The 23,552-nt window shown below is 55.9% G+C and overlaps 11 protein-coding genes and 2 non-coding genes across 13 annotated transcripts; 6 read left to right on the top strand and 7 right to left on the bottom strand.

The window, feature by feature from the left end:
• Positions 1–845: 845 nt before the first annotated feature.
• On the top strand, positions 846–2,404 carry BCV69DRAFT_2533 (putative guanine nucleotide-binding protein alpha-2 subunit). The gene is made up of 4 exons (XM_025490511.1): positions 846–1,114; positions 1,196–1,230; positions 1,308–1,457; positions 1,555–2,404. Exons 1-4 carry the CDS (start codon positions 991–993, stop codon positions 2,317–2,319), a joined length of 1,074 nt encoding a protein of 357 aa, XP_025350712.1. The 5' UTR covers positions 846–990; the 3' UTR covers positions 2,320–2,404.
• Positions 2,405–2,910: 506 nt separating this feature from the next.
• On the top strand, positions 2,911–3,793 carry BCV69DRAFT_2681 (hypothetical protein). Its single transcript, XM_025490852.1, has one exon. It carries the CDS (start codon positions 3,026–3,028, stop codon positions 3,479–3,481), a length of 456 nt encoding a protein of 151 aa, XP_025350711.1. The 5' UTR covers positions 2,911–3,025; the 3' UTR covers positions 3,482–3,793.
• Positions 3,794–5,556: 1,763 nt separating this feature from the next.
• On the bottom strand, positions 5,557–5,790 carry BCV69DRAFT_239639 (hypothetical protein; the record flags this gene model as incomplete). Its single annotated transcript, XM_025489982.1, has 1 exon — positions 5,557–5,790. A coding segment is annotated over one exon (234 nt), but the record flags the coding sequence as incomplete, so codon positions are not given.
• A 1,230-nt stretch (positions 5,791–7,020) lies between these two features.
• Positions 7,021–8,092, top strand: BCV69DRAFT_279485 (putative cytochrome C). The gene is made up of 4 exons (XM_025491271.1): positions 7,021–7,170; positions 7,289–7,382; positions 7,544–7,607; positions 7,701–8,092. The coding sequence occupies exons 1-4, from the start codon at positions 7,074–7,076 to the stop codon at positions 7,770–7,772; spliced, it is 327 nt and encodes a 108-aa protein (XP_025350709.1). The 5' UTR covers positions 7,021–7,073; the 3' UTR covers positions 7,773–8,092.
• Positions 8,093–8,276: 184 nt separating this feature from the next.
• BCV69DRAFT_309439 (SPOC domain-like protein) lies at positions 8,277–11,440 on the bottom strand (the record flags this gene model as incomplete). Its single annotated transcript, XM_025494711.1, has 5 exons — positions 8,277–8,291; positions 8,396–10,734; positions 10,804–10,971; positions 11,052–11,106; positions 11,264–11,440. 5 exons carry the CDS (start codon positions 11,438–11,440, stop codon positions 8,277–8,279), a joined length of 2,754 nt encoding a protein of 917 aa, XP_025350708.1.
• Positions 11,441–11,897: 457 nt separating this feature from the next.
• BCV69DRAFT_279482 (hypothetical protein) lies at positions 11,898–14,155 on the top strand. Its single transcript, XM_025491270.1, has 3 exons — positions 11,898–12,476; positions 12,546–13,518; positions 13,618–14,155. The coding sequence occupies exons 1-3, from the start codon at positions 12,162–12,164 to the stop codon at positions 13,767–13,769; spliced, it is 1,440 nt and encodes a 479-aa protein (XP_025350707.1). The 5' UTR covers positions 11,898–12,161; the 3' UTR covers positions 13,770–14,155.
• BCV69DRAFT_279481 (PTPLA-domain-containing protein) lies at positions 13,806–15,301 on the bottom strand. The gene is made up of 3 exons (XM_025491269.1): positions 14,656–15,301; positions 14,432–14,580; positions 13,806–14,335 (listed from the first exon to the last, which is right to left on the bottom strand). The coding sequence occupies exons 1-3, from the start codon at positions 15,240–15,242 to the stop codon at positions 14,196–14,198; spliced, it is 876 nt and encodes a 291-aa protein (XP_025350706.1). The 5' UTR covers positions 15,243–15,301; the 3' UTR covers positions 13,806–14,195.
• A 152-nt stretch (positions 15,302–15,453) lies between these two features.
• On the top strand, positions 15,454–17,024 carry BCV69DRAFT_279480 (insert subdomain of RNA polymerase alpha subunit). Its single transcript, XM_025491268.1, has 5 exons — positions 15,454–15,744; positions 15,832–15,881; positions 15,966–16,301; positions 16,377–16,453; positions 16,531–17,024. Exons 1-5 carry the CDS (start codon positions 15,632–15,634, stop codon positions 16,798–16,800), a joined length of 846 nt encoding a protein of 281 aa, XP_025350705.1. The 5' UTR covers positions 15,454–15,631; the 3' UTR covers positions 16,801–17,024.
• Positions 17,025–17,217: 193 nt separating this feature from the next.
• Positions 17,218–17,303, bottom strand: BCV69DRAFT_t3. Its single transcript has one exon. It is a non-coding gene; the product is annotated as a tRNA-Arg (tRNA).
• A 123-nt stretch (positions 17,304–17,426) lies between these two features.
• BCV69DRAFT_264676 (cytochrome c and c1 heme-lyase) lies at positions 17,427–18,439 on the top strand (the record flags this gene model as incomplete). Its single annotated transcript, XM_025490759.1, has 2 exons — positions 17,427–18,059; positions 18,148–18,439. Exons 1-2 carry the CDS (start codon positions 17,482–17,484, stop codon positions 18,437–18,439), a joined length of 870 nt encoding a protein of 289 aa, XP_025350704.1. The 5' UTR covers positions 17,427–17,481.
• A 666-nt stretch (positions 18,440–19,105) lies between these two features.
• On the bottom strand, positions 19,106–19,671 carry BCV69DRAFT_239784 (hypothetical protein; the record flags this gene model as incomplete). Its single annotated transcript, XM_025489985.1, has 2 exons — positions 19,106–19,468; positions 19,573–19,671. Coding segments are annotated over 2 exons (462 nt in total), but the record flags the coding sequence as incomplete, so codon positions are not given.
• Positions 19,672–20,927: 1,256 nt separating this feature from the next.
• On the bottom strand, positions 20,928–21,026 carry BCV69DRAFT_t2. Its single transcript has one exon. It is a non-coding gene; the product is annotated as a tRNA-Glu (tRNA).
• A 1,062-nt stretch (positions 21,027–22,088) lies between these two features.
• Positions 22,089–23,459, bottom strand: BCV69DRAFT_275060 (hypothetical protein; the record flags this gene model as incomplete). The annotated part of the gene is made up of 2 exons (XM_025491060.1): positions 22,089–23,373; positions 23,428–23,459. The coding sequence occupies 2 exons, from the start codon at positions 23,457–23,459 to the stop codon at positions 22,089–22,091; spliced, it is 1,317 nt and encodes a 438-aa protein (XP_025350702.1).
• Positions 23,460–23,552: the final 93 nt, after the last annotated feature.

The raw sequence follows: 23,552 nt of genomic DNA, 5'->3' as shown, positions 1-23,552 counted from the left end.
CGAAGATCCTACATCTCTTTCCATTCTTTTTCGGTATCACTTGTATTCCTACCTTTTTCTCCCCCCCTCTTCTCACCCTTCTTCCGCTCTAGCTCGTCTAGCTGGTTCAAATCTGTCACCTTGTGGAGAGTCTACAATCTCAGGTCGGCAACAAGGACGTCACGAGCCTACCGGTTCTAGCAATTGCAAAAGGCCTCGATAGCAAGCACAAAGTTGCACAGAGGGTGCTCTAGTCGCGCGGCGTGGTCACATCATCGCAAAGGCAAACAAAGCGCCCTCTAGGTGATCGCCGCCTGGCTATCATACATCAAGTGTCGGATCAATCGTTTGAGATCGGTCTCGCCATCACCTCCTTCTTCACCTCGTGTCCTGCGAAGAAGCGACCCTCCGGCTCCACTCGACGTCGGCGGAGTCTCAAGTGGCACGTCCCTTTGTTCTTCTTTACGCTCGGCCGTCCTGGCCCGCCAAGTATCGGCTCGAGGGGAACAAAGCAGGCGGGGTGGATCTGGCAGCTCGGCCAGCATCGGCCTGTGATACCGATCTCATTGTTCAAGGCAAACAGGCACTTACACACGTCAAAGCGCAGCCCAACGCACAAGCACGCAGCCCGGCAGACTGGCACATCAGGCCCAGCCACTTTTCCGAAGTTGTGAACAGAGGAATTCAGGCGCAGCCCTCCCCGAGACGTACCAGCGACCATCGGATCAGTGATCCATTAGAAGCCAGCCGCTTTCCTCCGTCAGTGTCACTCGGACACTCCGCGTTTCAGCCACTTTGTCGAAATAGCGAAGGGAACACTGGACCTCCTCGCTAGCTCCTCAGGTGTCCTTGCTTCTCTTCCCATCTCTGTCGATCACCTTAACATTGCTCGTCCTGCTTTCATCAGGCTGTCGCTGCGTTTGCTTGCTCCACATCATACTGCTCGTAGCAACACAGACTCGCAGGTAACTTTTATACTTCTACATACTCTCTGGTCATCTCTATAGCGCAATGGGCAATTGTGGGTCCGCAGAAGATGCTAATTCGCCGGGAGCGATGCTGAGCAAGGATCTGGACAGGGCTATCAGAGAGGACGAGAAGAGGCAGACGAAGGAGGTCAAGCTGCTGTTACTTGGTGAGTCGCACGGAGTCTGCCCCACGCCGGCGCATAATGACTTACCGCTTGCCTTACTACCCTTCGATGTATCGACTGCAGGCGCCGGGGAGTCCGGAAAGTCCACAATTTTGAAGGTGAGGCAGCTGCGTGGAAGGAGTTGCTTTGTATGCGACAGCGACTGAATAACGTCTCTCGCCTTCTCACCCGGCAGTCGATGCGCTTGATACACAATATACCCTTCACCAGCGCTGAGCGGGAAATCTACCGGCGGCTAGTCTTTATGAATATTGTAAATGGTATTCGGTCATTACTAGAGGCAATGGAGGAATGGGGGGAGCCATTGGGGTCACAAGAGAACGCAGTGAGTATCTGCCCTCCCGTCGTGCTGCTCCTGCAGCTTCTCGGTTCGGTTAATGAGAGGGACGTATTGACACTTTCCAACGCGTTTATCGCGCCAGTCCTACTTGCCCCTCTTTATCAGCTTCCCAGACATCGCCCAAGGGGAGCCTTACCCGCGGGAATACTACGAGGCTCTTCTTGCTCTTTGGAACGATACCGGCGTCCAAGCGGCTCATCGGAGGGCGCACGAAATTGCACTACCAGAGAATCTTCCATATTACTTTGCAAGTCTGGACAGACTGTGGCAGCCACAGTACGAGCCGAGCGATGCAGATCTTCTGAGATGCAGAAACAAGACGACTGGTATCATAGAGACAGTCTTCCCTCTGGACGGCAAGACTTACAGGATATTCGACGTGGGCGGACAGAGAAGCGAACGAAAAAAGTGGATCCACTGCTTCGAGAATGTGACCGCGGTGCTGTTCATTGTGGCGCTCAGCGGTTATGATTCCTGTCTGGTGGAGGACCAGGAATCTAATCAGATGCAGGAAGCGCTGATGCTCTTCGAGAGTATTGCCAATTCCAAGTGGTTCGTGCGTACATCGATGATCGTCTTTCTCAACAAAGTCGACCTTTTCAAGGAGAAGATCAAGTACTCTTCGATAAAAGAGTACTTCCCAGATTTCCCCGACGAAGAGGATGATCGCGACGTTGAGGCGGCTCAGCAATACTTCAAGAGGCGCTTCTTGAAGTGCAACAGGAGTAAGAGCAAAGAGGTCTACCCCAACTTTACAAATGCCACGGATCCGGGGCTGCTCAGGGTGGTCATGGCCAGTGTGACAGACATCATTCTGACATCAAGTCTCAGGGACAACATGCTGTAGTCTCCGCCAAATGATGACAACTTCGTGCTCATCAAGGTGACAGGGCAACGTCGGCACCGTCACGTCCCTGTCCCGCTGCATGAGGATTCCGCATGCACTGCTGCGCCTTCGATGATCGCTTGGTCTTCATGATCAGGACGCAACTTTTGGGTCAAGGCTATTGATTGATATGGTCTTTCCGCCTGCGCGATGGGCCAGACCTGGCGAAGTGCCGCCCGGCCCCTCTGAGCGAACATGTACAGATGACGCTCTGAAAAGCAGCGTTCTTGGGGGCATTTTCAGCCTCTTGATCGATTCGGAGCAGAGAGTCACAAAAGAGCGTGAGGTTGGCAAAAACAAACGTCAAAACAAACAGGCCATGATGTCCCAATTTCATCCCTCTGCTATCAGACCCTTAGCATGTATCATTGCATTCCATCTCCTCCTCTTGTCATACATCCACCGCATCAGCCAATCAACACTAGCATTTTCGTAATCATCCGGCTCCATGATTGCTCGAGGGTGATGTCTCGTCGAGAACCAACGCCTTAATCAACGCCCCGGGTGAGCGTCCGCCTGCCCGCCTGTGGCTTCGCCTCTTTCCGTTCCGCTCCTCTCAACCGGTCCTTCCTTTGCAGTACGGTCCGCCTTGTCTGACCTTGCACCTCCTTCTCGCACTCACAAGATCCCTTCTGTGAGACCGAGTGCCGGTCACGTAGGGGAAGCCATGTCCTACTCTACAGCTCCTTCGACTTCCTCGCCCCCATCCTCCTTTCGAGCTCGTCTAGCAGGGATCCCAGCCACTACCCGCGCCCGTCCCTTGACTTTCCCGCTTGGCGCCCTCGTCGGATTCCTCCTAGGGTTCAGCGCTGCCTCTCTCTGGGGCTACAGCACTCTCCTATCCTCTCATCGGGCACTAGCGGAACGTACTTCTGCCTCTCTCTCGCAATTGGAGGAGACGCGCAAGAGTGTAGAGGAGGAGTTGGTGCAGAGGGTGGGCAGGATGGGCGTTTCGAGCGATCAGCTCGAGGCGCTTAATCGGCGGGTGGGCGGGAGGATTGAGGGATTGAAAGAGGAGTTGGGAAGGGAGGTGGTGCATAGAGAGAGGATTGAGAGGAGAGTGGTGGGTTTAGAAGAGGAGAATTTGGAGCTGAGGAGGAGATTGTGGAGAATGGGTGAGTAGAGGTGTGGTGGTATGGTTTTGCAATGGAGTAGGACCATGGCAGATGATGGAGCTAGCTAGCCAGACGCTAGGGCCGCCCCGTAGACCGCCCTTGCACGCTCGCTACAGAACCAGCATCTCGTCTAGTTTGAATCTCATGCTTGTGCCTCGCCTTTCCCGCCCTCTCTACCATCCTAGGCAAGTACGCAAAGCTAGAAGCAAGAGCCGCTCAAGAACAGCAACAGCAACAGCAGGCAAAGGACCTAGCGCTGCAGATGCGGAATCAACGGCCGTACGGGGCTTTGCTCTGGACAGGCAGGTCACAAGAAGGTCAGCGGCTGGTTTAGAAATAAGACGGCGAATGGAGCCATGCTGGCTGGCTGGCTGGCTGGCTGGCTGGCTGATGTAAATGTACGGTGCCAATCGGTATAAATTCCCCGCGCCAACATCGTGGAGAGGTCCTCAAGCATCCGTGCCAGAAGGCAGACGAAGACAGTAGACGTTCGCATTCAAAACGATGCATTGCCATTGCAGGAATAAAAGTCACCTCGTCATCATGAGAATCACATCGTTACATTGCAACACCATTCCCTCGCGCATAGTTGTCTGCGGTTTACTTTTCCTTTACTCCTTCCTTTCCTCCCCTAAGCCCTGAATTGTTGCTTGAGCTGACCATCCCTCATGAACAGCACAGCGGCCCTCCTCCTCTGAGCCTCACTGGCCCACCAGTCAGAGTATCTTCTGCTGTTCTCGCCCACCTGCTCCACAGACTGCTTGCCACTCTGGATCTTGTCATTGGCAGCATCGAAGGTGTCGTTGACGGATCTGCTGGCTCGATCGTGGGCATCAGCGACGCTGTTCGAGGCCCGTCGAGCTTGGTCGTGAGCACCGCTGGAGATGCGGTCTGCTTCCTGCCTAGCTCGTGCCTCGGCGTCGGAGAGCTTGTTCGACACTCGCCTGGCTTGGTCGTGAGCGCCGCTGGAGAGACGGTCGGCCTCCTCGCTGGCACGGTTGTACGCGTCGTTGAAGGCACCCGAAGCGCTGGCGGCGGCAGCGGCAGCCTGATCGCGCACCGAGTGCAGACCGTAGTGGGCCTGTCTCGATGCTTCGTCGGCAGTCTGCTCAGTGGACTTCTTGAAGGAGAACCAGCCGCGCTCGGCCGAGTCCTTGGCTTCTTCGGCCTTGCGTTGTGTGGTGTCCTTTGCAGAGAACCACGATCGGTTGGCCTCGTCCTTGGCCTCTTCGGCAGACTGCTGTGCGCTGCTCTTGAGGTTGAACCAGCCCTTCTCAGCATCCTTCTTGGCTTGCTCAGCCTGGGCACGGGTCTGCTCAGCACCAGACTCTGCCTTGCCCTTGAGGTTAAACCAACCCTTCTCTGCTTCCCTCTTTGCCTCTTCGGCTTGGGCACGTGTCTGTTCAGCTCCCGACTCAGCCTTGCTCTTGAGGTTGAACCACCCCTGCTCGGCTTCCTTCTTGGCATTCTCGGCCTCCTTCTCGGTGTTGTACTTGGCAGACGACCACGTAGACTGCACCTTCTCCTTGGCTTCGTGAGCCTCCCTCCTTGCCTTGGCAGCGAGGTCTTCAGCAGAGTCCTTGGTAGCGAACCAGCCATGCTCAGCCTCCTTCTTGGCCTGGTTGGCAGCATCTTCTGTCTTGTGCTTGGCCGAGAACCAGCCAGATTCAGCCTCCTTCTTTGCCTTGTCTGCGGCGTCCTCGGTCTTGTGCTTAGCCGAGAACCATCCGGACTCGGCATCCTTCTTTGCCTTTTCGGCAGCGTCCTGTGTCTGGCTCTTGGTAGAGAACCAGCTGGACTGGGCTTCCTTCTTAGCCTTTTCGGCGGCATCCTCCGTCTTGTTCTTTGCGGAGAACCAACCAGACTCGGCCTCCTTCTTGGCCTCTTCGCCCTTGCGCTGAGCCGCATCCTTTGTGTTGTACCAGCCCTGCTTGGCTTGCGACTTGGCGTGCTCGGCTTCGCTCTCGGCATTGCGCTGGAGAGAGCCAAACTCGCGCTTGGCCTCGTCCAGGGTCTGTCGTCCGCCAGCCTTGGTAGCGAGCCATGCGTCCTGAGCGGCCTCGCCTACCTTGTCGCCACCTTCCTTGAAGTCATGTCCGGCCTCCCTGAGAGCTTTGACAGCATCGGAATTGTTCGATGCACGGATGTCCGCCAGGTCAGAGAAGTCGTCCTGCTTCACCTTGGAGATGGACCAGAAGTATGTTCCACCAACGAAGCCGAGCAGACCGAGACCGATGGCGATGTTCCTGCCTCGGTAGGGCTCACGAGCACGCTTGAGACCTTCAGAGACATTGTAGCCGTCCTTGTGGTACGATGATTGAGGAAAGGGACGCTTGCTGGGATCGCTGCCGGGAGGCCCACGAGGTGGAGGGGTAGGAGGAGGCGGGGGTCCAGCTGACATTTTGTCGACGCACTACGTTAGACTGAAGAGTTCACAGGCAAGAAAGAAGAGGTGCTGCGGTGTCAGTCCAAGTGCCTTTTCGCTCGAGATGAAAAGAGTCTGCACATTGCCCCTGCTGCGACCGCTTCTCTTCTTCTGCCACCCTGGCAGGCCCTGATGTTCCTGTCCCGCGCTTTGTGCCTCATATAGGAGCGAAAGACGTTTGCTAAAGATGATTAGTGTTCACATTGGCCGAGTAGACCTTCAAGTTGAACTATGCGATTGTTTTTGACATAATAATCCTTGGCGGCGACGGGGGACCGTGGTCGGTGCGAACGTCCTAGGAACAGCCCAGTGGAGGCTGCTTTTGTTTTCCTTTCCACTGCGTGTGGAGCTGGTACGAGACGGGTACTCACGTTTCACTGCTAGACTTCTGTGAGGAACTAATGTTTTTGGCCAGAGGTGTAGTGGTAGATGGAGAGGAAAGGAAGAGGGCTGTGAGTCGGATTGGGTATATGCTGGCTATAGGTTGCTGGGTGTGCGTCTTTGGCTGGCCATGATGCGTGACGACGTGCGAACGAGGAGGGTCTTCGTGGGGCTGGAATCGCAGCTGCAAGCCAGATCCTGGTGACATCATTCAACGCCCACGTGATTTCCTCCTCCGACCCAAAAGTACTCCTCACTCACCTCAAGGCCGGGCTCACGGGGCTTTCCCCACAGGCGAGGCTTGCGGGGCTATGCTGACCCTCCTGAGGAGAGAGGGGGAGAGGCAATCAGGGTCTGCCTGTCTCCATTGCTGGTGACAATGACTTTGGACGTCTGGCCTGGCTGGGTGGACCGCTGTAGAAAGAAAAGTAAAATAAAAATAAAGTAGGCGTGCCAAGGGCGGACTGAGGAGGCAGGCCGGCGGTGCGCGCGGTGATCTGCCCTGAATCTACGGAAGGAGCCGAGTCGGAATCGGGAGTGCGCCGAGGGGGGAGACGGTTTCTCCCGTGGGTGGGTGTGGTGGCTGGGCGGACGCAGGCGGGGGATTACAAACTGCGAGGCTGCCAGGAAGCTCGGCAGCCACACGCCGTCCCTCCGCCAGGGCCAGAGGTGAAAGTCGGCTTTTTTACAGTCCTTCGCAAACACCAACACCCTCTTCACCTTCCATCGCCACTCGTAAGCCGCACCCTCCCCTCTCTTCCCTTCACTCTACCCGCACATACACATACATCACAATGGGTTTCTCAGACGGTGACACAAAGTCCGGAGCCAAGCTCTTCAAGACCAGGTGCGCTCAATGCCACACCGTCGAGTCCGGTGGACCCAACAAGGGTGAGTGAACCGGCGGCAGAGTAACAGATCGACGATGATCGCAGCATCGGCTCCCTTTGCTGGGTACACAGTGTGCTCACATGGCTCTCGCCACCCATCCCCACCATCTCTTTTACAGTCGGTCCTAACTTGCACGGTCTCTTCGGCCGAAAGTCCGGTCAGGTCGAGGGCTTCTCTTACACAGCCGCCAACGTCAACAAGGGTGTCACTTGGTGAGTAGCTGTCACGCAGCTCGAGGAGCGCTTCATATTTCCTACACGCAGGGCATTCCGCCCGTGTTGCCTTTTCTGCCAGATGGGATCAGGTGGCAAGTCACATCTCTTCGATTCACGCTTGCTGACCAATCGAACTCACTGTGTATCCATCTCTCCAGGGAGACCGACACACTCTTCGAGTACCTCGAGAACCCCAAGAAGTACATTCCCGGCACAAAGATGGTGAGTGACAAGCATTGGGGAGCAATAGATCTGTACCTTTGTCGAAGCAGCCGGCTAACCTATCCACGTCCCTACCGTTGCCTCGTCTCACAGGCCTTCGCTGGTCTCAAGAAGGAGAAGGACCGCAACGACCTGATTACCTGGCTCCGTGAGGAGACCAAGTAGATTGGTCTTCATCCCCCTTTCTCCCTCGGACATAGATTGGATCAGGTGTTGATGGCAGGGAGGGGCAGTGTACTCGCTTGGCTTGACGGGACGCAGGGAGGATCTCGCAGAAAGGTCTTCATCGATACCAATCAGGAGCTGCCACCCTAGAGATTATCACTCTTTTCCCCCCCTTCATGCAATGGTCTGTGCACATCGCTCACTCTACCACCACTCTTAATCCTTATTACTCCCTTTGCTGTACGAGAGTCAGCCCTTTTGTTTACATTGATCAACATCCAAGTATCATGCCTGGGAAATTGCCTGCAGTTGAATCATGATCGGGTGAAGTGACATCGGGGCACTCGGTTCGAGAGCGCAGAGACATGTAGCAGAAACGCCAGGTGAGGCTACACAGATGTGGTGAAAGTGACAGTGTTCGTATTGGTACAGTACATGGGGAGTGCGTCACGGGCTGGGCGATTACAAGAGTCTACCCCGAACGGGAGAGATATCCGGCCCGGCTCACGAGCTCACAAACTGTTGATGGACAAGAATGGAAGCAGAGATGATTGATCAGCGTGCGTCTCTCAGAGCGGTCAGGCAAACCTTCACCAATGAGCTCTCGTGGGACTGATACTCACCTCTTGAGCCTCTTGCTGCTCGACGCGACTGCGTAGCCCTTCATCCTCTTCCTTGGTAATCAGTCCGATCGATGTGTCCCCTACACAGTAGTTCTGCCAAAAGGCTCTCATCTCCTCGCTTGCCCGCAATTCGGGAAGATAGGCCAATGCGCCCTCCTCAGGCAGAGCCACGCCTGAGCTAGTGCTGCTGGTGGCGGCCGACTTGAATCCCCTGACAAAGGCGTTCCACTCCTCTGCCTCGTCGTACTCTGCCGCTGCTTTCTTGCCTGCTCGAAGAGCCTCGTGCGCCTTGCGGGCAGCGTCTTTCTTGACGGAAGAAGAGGAGATGAGGGAGAGGACGCTCTTCTGGAGTGCGCGAAGCACTGCGCCTTGATCCATCTTGGGATCCTCGAGGTGGAAGAGGAAGGAGCCCACAGGATCCGACTCGAGGATCTTGATGCTAGATTCGGGCGCCTCTCCATCTTCTTCGTCCTCCTGCTCACCGTCCTTGCCATTTGTCTCTCCGCCGTCGGCCCCACCTGAAGGCTGTCCCTTTTTCTCTGGAGTCTTTTGAGTGAGATCCGGCTCTTCCTTCACGTCTCTGGTCTTCCTTCGCGGAGCAAGCATATCCTCCTCTTCTGATTCATCGCCCTCGTCTTCGTCGATGAGCTTGCCCTTGACAGGCTGCGACTGTCCTTGTGAATTCTTGAAGCGCTTCTGTTCATCAGAAGTTGCGGGGCCCTTCTCGGCACCTGCATCGTTTTGCCCTTCCGCCTCGTCCCCACTATCTGCACCCGCTTGACCAAGGTCGAGCTCGTAGCGAGCGTCTGTGCGCTTGGCATGGGCCGCCGCATCTCGTTCGCGCTTCTGCTTGACTTTCGCAAGCGACTTGTCCGGGTAGTAGCGGATCATGAAGGCCTTCTTGCACTTGTCCGCCCAGGGCTCACTGGCTTCTCGAATCTCTCCGGGGCGATCGAGGAACTTGTCTACTTCCCAGTGAGGGCGGGGTAGGTCTTTGCTATCTGGATGCATCACACGATACGCTACCGCCTCCTTCATACGATGGATGGCTGGATTGAAGGAGTCTTCTGTGGAGAACCAGGCTTGCCCTTGCCCTTCTTCGTCCTTGAAGGCGTGCATCAAGTCCATGCTGTCGATCAGACCTTCCATGGCCGAGACCATCTTGTCCGTCGGCAGAGTCCGATGATCTTTCAAGACTTTTCCATCGGCGGTAATCACACGATCGAGAGATGGAAAGGTGTAGCGCTTGAGATCGTCGGAGAAAGGGATCTCAGAAAAGTGGAAGTAGTCGGCAGCGGTATCCTCATCAGATCGCGTCACTGGATGAAGGACTCCGAGCTTTGGCTCTGCATTGGCCCTCCGTACAAAGCGGACAAGGGCATACTTGCCTTGCGCTTTCATCGCCATAGAAAGGCTGCTGAGCTGCACCTGTGCTTGCGAGTTGATGGCATCGGCAAAGATATTCCAGATGTCGGCCAAGAGGTACTGCCGCCGAAAGGTCGATTCTTTCACCCAATGAATGATCTCCAGCCCAGATTTACTCTCCCACTGGATGTCTAGATCTGACGTGATAGGAATCACGCTCGCTCCCAATTTGTACGCCTTGCTGAAAGAATTCTCAGCGCCCTCTGGCAGCGCCTCTGCATGTTCTGTACCGTGCTCTTTAGCTTCTTCAGCAAGGAAGTAGAGACGCCGTGTGTCCACCAGATACGTATTGGTCAAACCATCAGACACGTCCGTTGATGACAGCATAGGGGTCGAGCTGGGGACCACGTCGGTCTGTCGGTGACCTGGAGACGCACCGTTGCCTTGCCGAGCAATGACCGCTTGCTCTGCCAATTTGCTCATCGTCTTCCTTGCCATTGGCAAGACTCGTGTTGTCAGCTTGTACATCTTGATCGGGATATGCATAACTCCTCCGGTCGAATAACGGTTGTCCGGATCGCCGAATGTTAGGGCGCTTGAGTACGGAGCAGAGCCCTGCATCTGGACGTTGGGCAATGTCGCTTGCTCAATAGCATGTGCGGCTGTAGCAATGCGAGACTCTGGCAAGTCTGTCAACCAGCTATGCCACCACGCTTCATTCTCTGCCTTGACTGTGTCCTTCTTCGGCTCCTTGAAGCCAAATTCTTCGTCATCGAAGTCAACTCCAATGACTCTCAGGCTGACACGCTCGTCCCTGATCTTCGTCGCAATAGCATCTACTGAGTCCTTGTTCATGCGATGCCGTGCGTCCGTGATCAGGTATATTGTCTTCTTGTAGCTCTTCGCGGAAGCACTCTGACCTCCCCTGTTCTTGTCGGACAACGAAGTGAGGGCACAGATGAGCGCATCGAGAGCTGTGGGGGAAAGAACATCAGCGATGAGCTCAGGTGTCCCATCCTTCGCATCTGAAATGATTCACTCACGATCTGCATCGTGTCCTCCCTCGTCTTCTCCACAAGCTCGTAACAGCCTCAGAAGCTCCAAAGTAGCCACAGTCGGCTGTCCAAGCTGGGCTATCTCATCGATACCGGCATAGCCTTCATTGGCGGCATCGTCGGCGTTGTCCGCATCAACAATGGCATTGTTCGTCCCTGTGCAGTGTAGGCAGCACAAGCAGGCAGGGTCGCTCAGACAAGTATCTACAAGCACTTTGTCTCTCTCTTGGACTCACGCGTCGACCCGAAAGTCATCAGACCCATCGTTGCAGTCTTGAGGCCGGAGAAGATCTGGAGGACAATGTCCAGGGTAGGATTGCAGCCAGTCAGCATCTACTCACCCGCCGAATGTCAACTGGCCTCGAAGAGGTCATTGTGCCTCTGAGGTCTGTCCTTCTTGTGTGCACCATTGCCAGCCGCTCGTCGAGTCAACTCGTATTTTACTCACCAGTGCCTGCGTCTTGCGGCTGACAAACTCCAGACACCACTCCAGATTGGTCACCGTCCTCTCCCTCTGCTCCACCTCTCCTTTGCTGTCGAAGAACTCCTCGACGACGGTCCGTGTGCGTCCCATGGAGGGCGAGATGTCCACCACGAAGAAGGTCAGCGTCCTCGCGAGAGACATGACGGGCAGCGTCCCTCGGGCGAGCCGAAAACTCTGACGACTAGCGAGGACAGGATGTGGTAGAGACGATGCTGGGTGGTGGTCGGAGAAGCACTCGGTAGCCTGATTCTGGTGCACGGAAGCTGCAACGGAAAGGGCAACGAGGCGCGTGCCGGAACGGCTGGACGCAGGCGGGGCTGCTGTGCCACTCCGAAATGAGGCACGTCCGGAAGTCGAGGAAGCGGCAGCTCGGCCCCACGCACCACCTTCGCCCCACCCAGGTCGCCCGCTGCCGCACCTCTTCCTGGATACCATGGCCACAAACGCAGCAAAGTCGACTTCGTTCTATTCCTCCTTTACTTCCTCACTTACGTCTTTAGAAGAGGACATATCATCTGCCCGAAACACAAAAGACTTTGACGCTGCCCTCGCCGGAATCGTAGACGCTAGGTCCACCTTGAAGGAGAAGGACTTGGAAGGACTCCTCACCAATCGAGACAAGGAGCAGTACGAAAAGGTAAGGGCTGCTAGAGGCAGAAGAATCCTGGTGTATCCCCATCTGAGTGACTGAGATCTTCTTCGTTGTTGTAATACTCTGTAGAAACTCAAGGTCCTTCAGGACTCGCTGAACGAGAAGCGCTCCACATCGAGCTCCTCGGCTACCTTCTCCTTCCGCAGACCACCCAAGTCTGCCACGCCAAAACCCCCTCGCAGCAGCCTACCGCCCAGCACCGCTTCCCATATGACTTCTTCTTCTTCTCAAAGTGTACCAGAGGTGCCATCTGCCGATGTTCAGGTGACTCTGCAATCGCAGCGTCTTCTCACCTTCCAGGACCTCTCGCGAGCTGCATCTACAAGCGAAAACGCAGATGGCCTCTCTTTGTCCCTTTCGCATCTGTCCCAGTGCATCATCGACTTCAGAGAGGCTCCGAAGGCTGTGTTGGCTCTCCATGCAACGAATCTGAAGGGCTGTGCCCTTCTGCTACCTGAGATCAAGGGCAGCATCTTGCTGAGTGGCCTTGAGGGATCTGTGGTGTCGATTCAGGGCTGTGGACAGGTGAGGCGACAGCAGACGTATGCGGCGTTGTGATATTTGGCTGACAATTCCTTCCAACTCTCTCATCAGTTCCGGATCTACGGCTCGAAGCGAACGACCATCTTCGTCAATGCCTCGTCAGCCGTGACACTGGAAGCCTGCTCCTCCCTTGTCATCACCTCGCTAGGACGGGGCGAGCTGGGCGCAAGTGGAAATGATCCGGCCACCTCTAGCTCAGCGGGCGTCGAGGTGCAAGACTTCGATGCTCCGGGCGCAGGCGCTGTGACGACGGGCAGCAGTAGCTGGAAGCGACCAAGTGACTCCGATCGCGCAGCGGTCCTTGCTCGTCTGAAGAGACTCATCGAGAAGGCTCGGGCCGACGGCAGCAGTGAGACATGGCTCTCAGATCTAGCTGGAGTTCAAGGACCTCCGGAAATTTACAGGGAGGAAGACGCCGGCATTCTCCTCGTCTACTCGGACCCAGGCAAGGATTCTACTCTGGAAGAGTTCCAGGACTGGTACGACAACGAGCACGTCCCTCTGAGGACTCTCGACTTCCAAGAGTTCCGCTCTGCCGGAAGGTACGAAGTATACCAGTCGTCTCACGCCTCGAGTGATTCTCCCGTTTTCAAGGCGGGCTGGTCAGCGGTTTACACCATTTCGGACAACACCATGTACCCGAACCCAGCCTACTCCGGTCTGCGCTCCAATCGCAGTCCCCGCGAAGCAGCGCTCGTTGTCCGCTTGGGAGTCCTGGATAGGAGAATCTTGATCCTCAAGGCGGACAGTGCTTCCGAGCAGCCAAAGGGCGACATCAGACCTCGTACAAAGGTCGAAGTGGAGAAGGAGAGTCTCTCGATTTCTCATTTGGGATTCAATGCTGACAAGCCCGAGGCGGAGATCCTCAAGTGGTTCAAGGACACAGTCCTTCCGGCTCTACAGAAGGTGGAAGCAGTGACGCGGGTGAGGCTCCTTTGGCTGGCCGATGTGGTGGTCAATGGAAAGGTCGCACCCAAAGACAATGGCGGTGCCAAGGAGATCGGCTCGTGGTCGATTGTGACGGGTGAGTACAGACTCTTGACAAAGAGGCCGCGATGGCTGCAGTCAAGGGGACATCGACAGCTGACAGTGACATCTTGCTCCACCTTCTCCTATCTGATAGAGTTCTCCTCTGCTGAAGTCCCCTCGGATGCGACGATGCAAGAGGCTCTGAAGGCGACGCAGCTGAGCGTGGTAGCCAAGGATCTAGAGGAGAGGCGTATGAAGCTGTACAAGGCTTGGGACGCGACGAAGGCTCTCCAGGAAGCCGCGTGAAGCGGGGTAACCGTTCCAACAATCGCTCAAACACATCCATAGGGAAGAGAGAAATGTCAATTCGATAGAAATTCAAGGAGAAAGAGGAGAAGGTGACATTGCAAAGCAGATGTGGTCATTTCTTGCAAATAAGATGAAGCTCATGATGCATCCCTACTGACTGCAGCACTGAATAGGCATAGTTGAAGTGAGCATCTGTTCGTCGAGATCGCTGTTTCCGCAAAGAAATCTCCTGTTGCCCTGCAAAGAGGCATGTGCCCGGATACCGTGAACGATGATTTCTTGTGATTTCCACCGGATTTCCCCCTTCCTTTTGTCCTGCCTGCAACTGTCGTTGCGGCATCATGCCCTATCTTTCCCATCAAAGCTTTATCCAGCTTCCCCTTTCCTCTCCCTTCCCTCCCTTTGAGATCGCCTCTTCGAAGGCTACCTGATCTTCTTGGCGGCCTCCTGAATGGCCTGTCTCCTCTGCTCCGACTTTTCCTGCGCAAGCTTGTCGCCCCAGAAGCCCTTGCCGAGCGCCCTCCTGCGCTGCTTGATCATGTGAGTGTACATAAAGTAAAGGCCTGTGGGGAAGCGAGGAAGGGCGACAATGGTCAGTCAAGGCTCCCCATCTTTGGGCGGACCTGCGACGTGGCAGGCTTGCTCTGTTTGCGACTCACCTGGCCACCAGATGACAAAGAGGAATCCGTAGAGGTACTCGCGTGGGGTCCAAGCTCCTTGCCAGGGGAAGTACTTGGGCAAGGTGCTGAAGATGAGCATTGCTTCGGATCCAGCGCCAAGGGGGTAGAGAATGTAGAAGAAGGTGTATCTGCAGGGAAGGAAGGAAGAGGTCGTCAGTAAATGAGCATTTACGGAACAGCATGATATCACCTCGGCTACCCACCTGCACCATAGAAGACCATTGCTTTCCGAACCCATGAGAGCATTTGCGTAGAAGGGATACCTGATTGATTCCGTCACGCTCCAGGCGAAGAGCATACTGGCGTACCACGCGCTACCGCTAGCCGCTGAGTAGCGTTCGGTGACGGCCCAGACCAAGAAGAGCCTCGAAGCTACCTGGATAGCAGTGGTAGGCACAGGAGACCGCACCCATCCCAGAGCAGCATGGACGACCTCGAGAATAGCGAGGGACTGGACAAAGGCCACGAGCCCCCCGAGGTGCATCATCACCTGGCTGGCCCTCTGCAACACCACAGACACCGGCGCGGGAACATTGGGATAGGTCGAGGTGAAGAAGATGCGGATGGGTCTGAACTTTCCGAGTATCCTGCTTGCAACGGTGATGGGGTAGGAGGGCGTCTGGGGTCCGATTACGATGTGCTTGATGAGAGAGGAGAGGATGAGACACCAGCCAAAGAAGGAGACGAGGTTGAAGACGATGAGATACGACCGCACAGCCCAGTGTTGCGGCTTTGGGGCAGACTTGGCCTTCTTTGGCGGTCGTCCAGATGCGGCAGGCTTTGAGCTCATGGTGAGTAGGGAACACGGGGGCAGGAAGCAGTTGCGGTGACGAGGGAGCGGTGAGGAGGTGACCTGTTGTGCGGCAAGCCCTCCTCCCGCACTGGCGAGTGGCAGCTCCCGGACCACACTGCGCCCAGGGCCAAAGGCGGAACGGAGGCGACCAGAGGATCCAACCATCTTCTTCCCTTCCGACAGTCGCCCGACAACCAACCACCACCACCTCCAGACGTTACTCGACTACGTTATCTGGTATCCTCTTTGCAAACGGCCCGTTCCATCGCAATACTCAACAGCTACAGCACCATCCCAGCGAGATTCCCTTTCTCTGCCTCGGTCGATTGCGCAAAGTGGACATCATTGCAGACGCCTCCTCATAACGCATCCTTGCCCTCGCGAATATGAACGGGTATGGAGCCTCGTCGTCCTTCACAGCGCCTCAGCAACCAAAGGTGACAGTGAGGAGCATCACACAGAATGAAGCAGACTTGGTGTTAGACTCGGTGGATCTCAGGTGAGGACGAAGGCGTGGGCAGTGATGCCGGTCGTGAAGGAAGAGGCTGATCGGAAGACCTTCTCCATATCCTGCACGCCCTCTCAGTTTCGCTAATTCGCTGAGGAGAGTGATGATAGCAGACATACCCACTGTCGGTGAGCTTCAAGGTCTTACCGAAGACGGTAGTTGTGGTGGTATATGTTGCTGACATGCTTTACCTCCTGCCCTACGCGACGTAGCCATTGATATGGTTGAGATTCAGCAAAACACAACAGCGCTACCAGACGAGTTCCTCTCTCATAGGCTGGGTATGATCCCGCTGATCTCGACAAATTGCGATAATGTCCTCGTCGACCATCGCGAATGTTCGTGCGAGGATGGATGCGACCGATGCAGTATCGAGCTCTCGTTGCACGCCAGGTGTACAACAGGTGGTAGCATGGAGGTCACGAGTAAGAGTCTGATCAGGAGTGCAGGGCTAGGAGAGCCATGGGGAGGCGATCCAGAGATGGCATCGATGGGACCGAGACCGAGGGAAGCTAAACGGGAGGACTTTGGCAGAGTGGTCGGCTATGGTGAGTACAAGGGTAGGGAGGCACGGCAGGCTCACAAATCTACTCACTCGCAAGCTCCTTCGATACCCTTCTTAGACTCATCAGCAGATGGTATCATGATCGTGAAGATGAAGAAGGGACAAGAACTGAAGGTTCGATGCATTGCTCGCAAGGTGAGACGGAGAGGTAGACACTGAGCTCAAAGTTGCTGCCAATGCTCACCGTTCCTTTGACATTCGTGAAACCCCAGGGGTTTGCAAAAGAGCATGCCAAGTGGTCGCCCGTCTCGACCATTGGCTTCGAGTACGATCCCCGTAATCGCCTGCGACACACGGCTCTATGGCACGAAGGTGACCCAAAGAGAGAATGGCCTTTGTCAAAGAATGCGGTGGAGGAGCCCGAGGTGAGGGAAGACGAGCCATTCGACTTTACAGCCAAGCCGACACGATACTACATCGAAGTGGAGACAACGGGTGTGATGACTGCTACAGAGGTGATCTTGTCGGTGAGTAGCAGGTAGACAGGGCGATGGGGATACTGTGGTGGATTAAAGGGTCGGCCGTCGAGTCTACTGCGAGTGTGAGTCTGAACTATGCCTTCCTATCCATGCCAGGGTCTTCGCATTCTCGAGACTCGGACAGCCCAGATTATCCAAGAGTTGGGCTTCATGCTGGACGATGCACCGGCGCCTCAAGATGGGGCTCAACAAAATGGGTATTATGACGGACAAGCTAATGGTGTGAATGGAGGGCAGACCATGAATGGGTGGTGAGGATCGTTCAGCTCCTTTGCAACAATAGCATACTTCTTCACTGGCCTCATACACTTTTTGTGCTGTGCGAGGGAAAAGGGTTCACTGCTCACCCATGATGAGTCTTAAGTAGCAGACGTCGCTCTCTGGCGTGCTTCGCAGTCTGGCAAAAACAAAAAATCGCGAGGGCCCAGTCGAGACTCGAACTCGAAGCTTTCACCTGGAACATCAGTAGTAGAAGGGTGACACTCTAACCATTGAGTTACGAGGCCAGAAAGTCGCAATAAGCCTTAAAAATCGTTCATTAGCGTATATATTGTCTTGTCTTCAGAAAGGCGATGACAACGTCTGTCCAGCTTTTTTGATCGATGACAATTCTTGAGCCCTTTCCGTATCCCTTGTTCCTTTGCCTTTGGCATAGCACCTCACTCGCTACCTATTGCCATCGGCATGTGGCCCTTCTCATCGTCAGCTCCGAAGCAGGAGGAAACCGAGCCCGCTTCTGCCTGCCCAGTAGATCATACCACTCGCCAAAGATGGCTAGAGCAGCAGCAGCAGCAGCAGCAGCCACAACAGGGCGGCCCTTCCTCCTCTCGCCCACCACCTGCTCACCCTGTGCCCTCCTCCTCGTACGCTCGCCGACTCTCTGAGGAGCGTGAGATCTCGACAATACCGCGTCACTTTGCCCAAACGTCGGCCAGCCAGGGCTCTGGGTCCGATGCGGCTTCGTCCTCCTCGACAAGTCAGGACCCCTCATCGAACCCGAACTGGGTGTACCCCTCTCAGGCCCAGTTTCACGCAGCCCTACAGCGGAAAGGTCGCTCTACTCACCAGGCGTCGGACATGGGCGTGGTGGTCCCTATCCATAATGCGGTCAACGAAAAGGCGTGGAAGGAGATTCTGGCGTGGGAAAGAGGAACAGAGGAGGGCATGGAGAGTTGGAAGAAGTGTGGCGGTCCGAAGCTGGTGAGCTTCAAAGGCAAGCCGACGGAGAGGACGTGGAAGGCCTGGTGGCGGATCCTGATAGGGTGAGTGGCAGCGAAAAGCGGCAGTGACGGTCTCTGAATATTATCCACTTGTGCTGATCTGCTTCACCCTCCGCTGCCCCTGCTATAGCTACCAAGCGCCCTTTGATCGGCACGACTGGCTGATAGACCGGTGTGGACATCGGATGCGCTACATCATCGACTTCTATGCCGGCAAGGCCGCCTCTTCCAAATCGGAGTCGGCCAATCCCTTCTATGTGGGCGCTTCGGGCCAACCGCAGATGAGCTTTTACCTGGACGTGCGGCCTGCTCCGGATACAATGGAGGGCATTGGCATGAGGCTACGTAGGTGGGGCAGAGAGATCTTGTGGACGGGGACAGAGGAGGCAACGGACGGCACGCAGCCGCTCGCTTCAAAGTAAATACATTCACCAATCTGACTATACCGGGACATTTGACCAGACAGAGCAGTGAGATAGGAGCAGCATCGCAAGACAGACACGTCGGAATAGGTTAGTGAGCGCTGCTGCACCAGCCAAGCACAGCGCGGACGAAACGGTACGGTCCCAGCTGGCGTCTAGCCTTCGCCAAGCCAAATCAAGATTTCCTTGGGGCAGCCATGACAGCCCCGAGGTCTCCTAGTCTGCCCGCACATGGTTGTTTGGCGCGGACCTCGTTGATGCGATGTGCTTGATAGCCAGACACAGCAGTCGAAGAGGCGGCGCCAATGTAGAGTGTGGAGGAGTGCAAGCCTGGAGACAGGTCGAGAAGGTGGTTCTACGTGAGGAAAGCCTTGCAAGAGCTTCTGGCTGCTACTACTCACAACGTGCTGTCGTACTGAAGAATGTCCAGATCAGGCAGGAAGAATCGTCCTGGCATAGCCTCTGGCACACGCCTGTACTGGTAGCGCCAGCTTTGTGGTCGCCAGAGCCCTCTGGGATAGCCTGCCAGCCCTCGGCAACGACCCCGTGCGCTACAAGTGGGCGGGCTGGCCCCAGAGGTGAGAGTGATGCAGCACTAGCGGTCGAGACCTTTCCTCGAAGGAAGGTGGGCATCATGCCATCCCATATATCAATTCTCCTCAGCCAGTCGTCTTTGGGTATCAACGGCTCCACTTTGCGCTTGAACTCGAGCAGTCTGACATACTCGAAGCCAGTCACTCTGTGTAGAGTGAGAATCGGCTCACACCATTCGCTCGGCACAAAGGCAAAGCGTGATGGTGGCTCGCCCGTAAAGAGCTTGTCAGACTCACTAAACGTGGGTTCGAAGCCGGGCAGGGTCAGCTGGAAGCTTCGGGAGAGCTCGGCGTCTCCACAGCAGGAGTAGCGCATGTAGTGGGCGAATGTTTCGTTGTGCTCGTATGTCCAGGGTGCACGCCCGAAGGTCTGTTGAACGAGTCCGCGAGACATGATGTAGCCGCTCCCTCCATGGGTAAAGGGCAAAGAGCCGTTCTACGAGGGTTGAGCAAAGCGATAGTGAGCGATAGCTAGATATGCTTGTGAGTGAAGCATTTCCTACTCACCAGGAGTATCGTCGGTGCCCCCCATAGTTTGACCTCCTCTGGCCCTTTTCCCTTGCGCTCCTTCAATTTCAGCCACTTGACGACTTGGTTCCAGAACAAAAACGTATCATCCTCGATAGAGATCGTGTACTTGACGTCCGGGAATCTTCGAGCAGCATCGGCGTGCATGGGCAAGAACTTGAACTTGTCGAGCCTCCAGCCAGGCGACGGCGTTCCTGAGGGGGAAGGGGAAGTTGGGTCTTGGCCATTCCTCTGAGCAGATAGGATTGTTCAGAAGTTGTCCTGCTGTACCGCCCACTGTGCATGTGCCCCTACTCACCAGTAGTCGCTGAATCTTCGCATGCTCTTCAAAGCCATCAAAGCTCTGGACTGCTTTGCTGACGTTTGCCAGCGCATCCACAAAGTGTGTATCTCCAATCCACTCTTCCGCATCCGAGTAGAAGAGCTGGTTCGGTATGTACTCGTGCCACTGCTCCTGTTCGGTGAGTGATGGTCTATGCCGACTGGCTGCCAGGTGCTGCAGGGGAAGAGGAGCACGCTGATAGATGACGCTGGAGCCCGTCTTGAAAGTGAGCAAGAGGGACTCTTCGAAGCGCTCTCCTATGAAGGTGGCTGGACATGGCCACGGATGGGGCAGTGCTGGAAGCGGAAGACTCTGCGAGTACCAGTGTAGCGGGTGTTTGAGCTGCCAGAAGCGGAAAGCGAGTGTCAGCGTGGGCGTGCGGGGGCAAGCACATTAGTATCACACATACCTTGTGTGGGGAAGGCCAATACAGCCAGTCTACAAGTGCTGCGAGTGTCGCGAAGATGGCGAGCGCGGCAAAGGTCTGTCGATATCCACACGGCCATGCAAGCAAGGGGTCAGCACAATTGCAGCAGGCCAGGGGTTGTCAATTGGACCACTCACTCTGAGCACCAGCTGCCTTGTTCGACTTCGACTTCGCCCCCTTGCGAGTCGCTCACCTCCCAGTCCGCCGTCCGTTGGCAGGAGTGACATTGCGTGGCTTTGAGTCACAATGGATGCAGCGCTTGCAAGGGCGAAGAGGTGTCAAGTATGTGCAAACGCGCCAATGGAGTGGTGGAAGTAATAAGAGCCACGATCGGACCCAAGCAACGGCTTTCATCCTCCCGGACTTCATCAACACGATAGCCAGGGCCGGTTGGTACCTGCATTTCGACCCTGACTCAATTGCCGTGACAAGGAACATCACCCAAGCGATGGCACAGGCACGCAATATTCTGATGGCCAGGAATCTTCTGAAACGAGATGCTGGTCAGAGTGTTTGTGCAACTGCTTTGATCGCTCCTTGCCACGAACAGCAAAAGCAATGAGTGGGTAGGGAGGGACTAGACGAGGCTGAGCAAACTCGAGCAAAAACAAAAAGAAGTTCCCAGTCGGGGAATCGAACCCCGGTCGCCCGCGATAATCGACGTTTATTTCAAACTCCGATGAGAGGCGGATATCTTAGCCACTAGACGAACTAGGACAGAATTGACATAATGTTCGCGTTCAGCGAGACGTATATAAACCCCAGACTCGACAGTTCGGACGCGCTTCGGACTGTCAGTCGCGTTTCCAGCCTCGTTTCCAGGCGTGGCAGGCAGTCGTATGATCCGTTACACTGATATCCGTCCGGAAAGGTGACTGAAAGCATTGTGCTTGCCTTTGACCTCCAGAAGAATGACTTGATGACTCGAGTTCTCAAGTCACTACACAAGATGCTGGCCATACCAGCTACTGCAGCTGAGAAGGCGGTATGCTCAGACGATGCGAGACCCCTCACATGTCGCAAGCGGCGGATTCACGCAAGGCAGCTTAAGAACAGAGTCGAAATGAGAGGCGAGGAGGTGAGTCAACAACATTAGGAATTTTTGTCAAGGGTGTCTGTCTGAGTTACATGCGCAGAGATGGCGTCCTGGACCTAGTGGCGGGATATGCGAATGTCGCCGGCGTTGCTCCTGCACCGAATCCGAGAACTTTCGCAGCGTCGGACATCTTCCTGTTCGGGCACAACACAAGTGCATCTTATAGACGCACGGTCTCTTTCGCCTCCTTCCTTCCTGACCTCTCCGTCCTTCAGCCCTTTCACTCTGCTTCTTCGTCTACTTCCTCGGCACCTCGAGCTCCGCGATGGCGCTCTCGAGCCAAATTCTGACGCGACTTGTGCGTCGGCGTAGCGAATACGGTAGTCATTGCGTCAGGCCTCCGAGCTGGATTTGGTCTCTGAGCGCTTCGTCTCGCACCGTCTGGATCGTCTCCTTTTCGCTGTCTCGCAAGAGGGGTAGGTCATGGTCGTTGACGAGGTGGCAAATGTAGTCTATGGCTGCCGTCGTAGCGGGGCTCTTGCTTCTACGCCATGTGCAAGAGTGGACAGCACAGACAATATGACCGTTGATCTCCGCTACCGTCACTGCACAGCTGCCGCTGTCTTCTTGGTCGAAGACGTGGCCTGCCATGTGCATCAAAAGCAGGTCCCGCGCAGCGAAGGCAGCCACCTCTCCCGTCATCGAGTTGTCCTTCCCGCCCTGCGTCTTCACATGAGTGGTCATCAGATGTCGCTTGGCATCTGGATCTTGAAGCGTAGCCTCTCAGTCAGGCGCGTGACGAACTGGCACAGGTAGAAATTGGTCAGGTCTCGGTGCCTGACACAGCAGAAGTCCTCGAAGGCGAGAGAGGCGGGGCCAATCGTTCGGCAACGGCGTTCGAGGCACAGATGCACGTGGCTGATCGCGTTGGCAACAGGGATCCTGGCAGGACAGAGGAAGCATTGGGACAATCCATGCTTCTCTACGAGGCACTTGCTGGCCGCCAGCGCCCATTGACCGTTGTTGGCCGAGGTTGTGTGACGCTTGCCGCAGCAAGAATCGCAGACGCTGGGATAATTCTCCAACCAGCGGAGCAACTGGCTCAGCTTGCCCTCGCAGATCGTGTCCCAGGGGTGGGTGATGTCGCCCGTGGCGTGACTCTTGTCCAAGATGCGCTGTGCACATCTTAGTGTCTGGACTAGTTTGCGCGCAGGAAGACCCGTCGTTCTAGGGAAGAGGGCCACCAGGTGGTCAGCTGCTTCGTCAAGCAAGCTTCGTCCTGGGACATCTCGGTCTTGCTGAGGGCGAGCGTCGTTGCCGTTGCCGTTGCCGCTGCCGCCGTCCTCGTCGCCGTGCTCGCTGTCGCTGTCGCCGTGGGCCTCGAAAAGAAGCAGACCTTCCTCTAGATCCCCAGGCACAGGCACATCGCCACCATCCTCGACTCCCTCGTCCACCGCCTCACTTTCATCTTGCCCATCTGCCGCGTCCTCGACCGTCAGAGCATCGGATTCTCCAGAGAGCGCCAATAGGTAGGCGTTGAGAGCATGAGAGAGCTCGTCTACGTTCTCCTCTGGCAGTCCCCTTGGCAGCTGCTCAACGGCACCAGCCCTGGTAATGCTCATCTGCGCCAGTGCAGAGCTTGACGCGAGCTCGGGCCGAGCAAAGCCTGTAGTGTCCTCTGGTCGCTGCGTAAGCACGTAGATCTCTTGATGGAGGGCCTGACTGGCACGGGCGTGCTCCATGTTGGCTGCGACTCCGTGGGCGGGGAGGTTTCCTCTCGTCTGAGTGTTGAGTGACCAGGTGCGCCGGAGAACTGCTGCTCCGACCGTGCCATCCAAGCCTATTGCTGCCGAGAGAGTGACCAGAGTCTTGCCGATATGGACAGTATTGAGAGGCAAGTATTGGTCCCCCAGGCCAGGTGCAGCAGTGTCAGAGGGGTGCTTGCAATTGGCAGCGGACAGCGAAGTCTTCTCTGACACAAAGATGGGGGCCGCCTTGCAATCGTCCTTGGCCCAGAAGGCAAAGGGTCTATTGCGGGGACCGAGGAGGCTCTCACCGTAGGGAGATTTTTGCAGTGCTCACCGAAAGTTGTCCGGCATCACCTTGCTCACCATCGCCAGAGAGACCAGGGCGAGGGCAAAGGACAGCGAGGCCGAGGCTTCCCCGGTTGCCGCTTGAAATGCGAGCACGTGCTTGTCTCCTGCTCA

The sequence above is a fragment of the Pseudomicrostroma glucosiphilum genome (genome assembly GCF_003144135.1).
Source record: "Pseudomicrostroma glucosiphilum strain MCA 4718 unplaced genomic scaffold BCV69scaffold_1, whole genome shotgun sequence".
Classification (NCBI taxonomy): domain Eukaryota; kingdom Fungi; phylum Basidiomycota; class Exobasidiomycetes; order Microstromatales; family Microstromataceae; genus Microstroma; species Microstroma glucosiphilum.
This window is presented reverse-complemented; position numbering and strand designations above follow the sequence as displayed.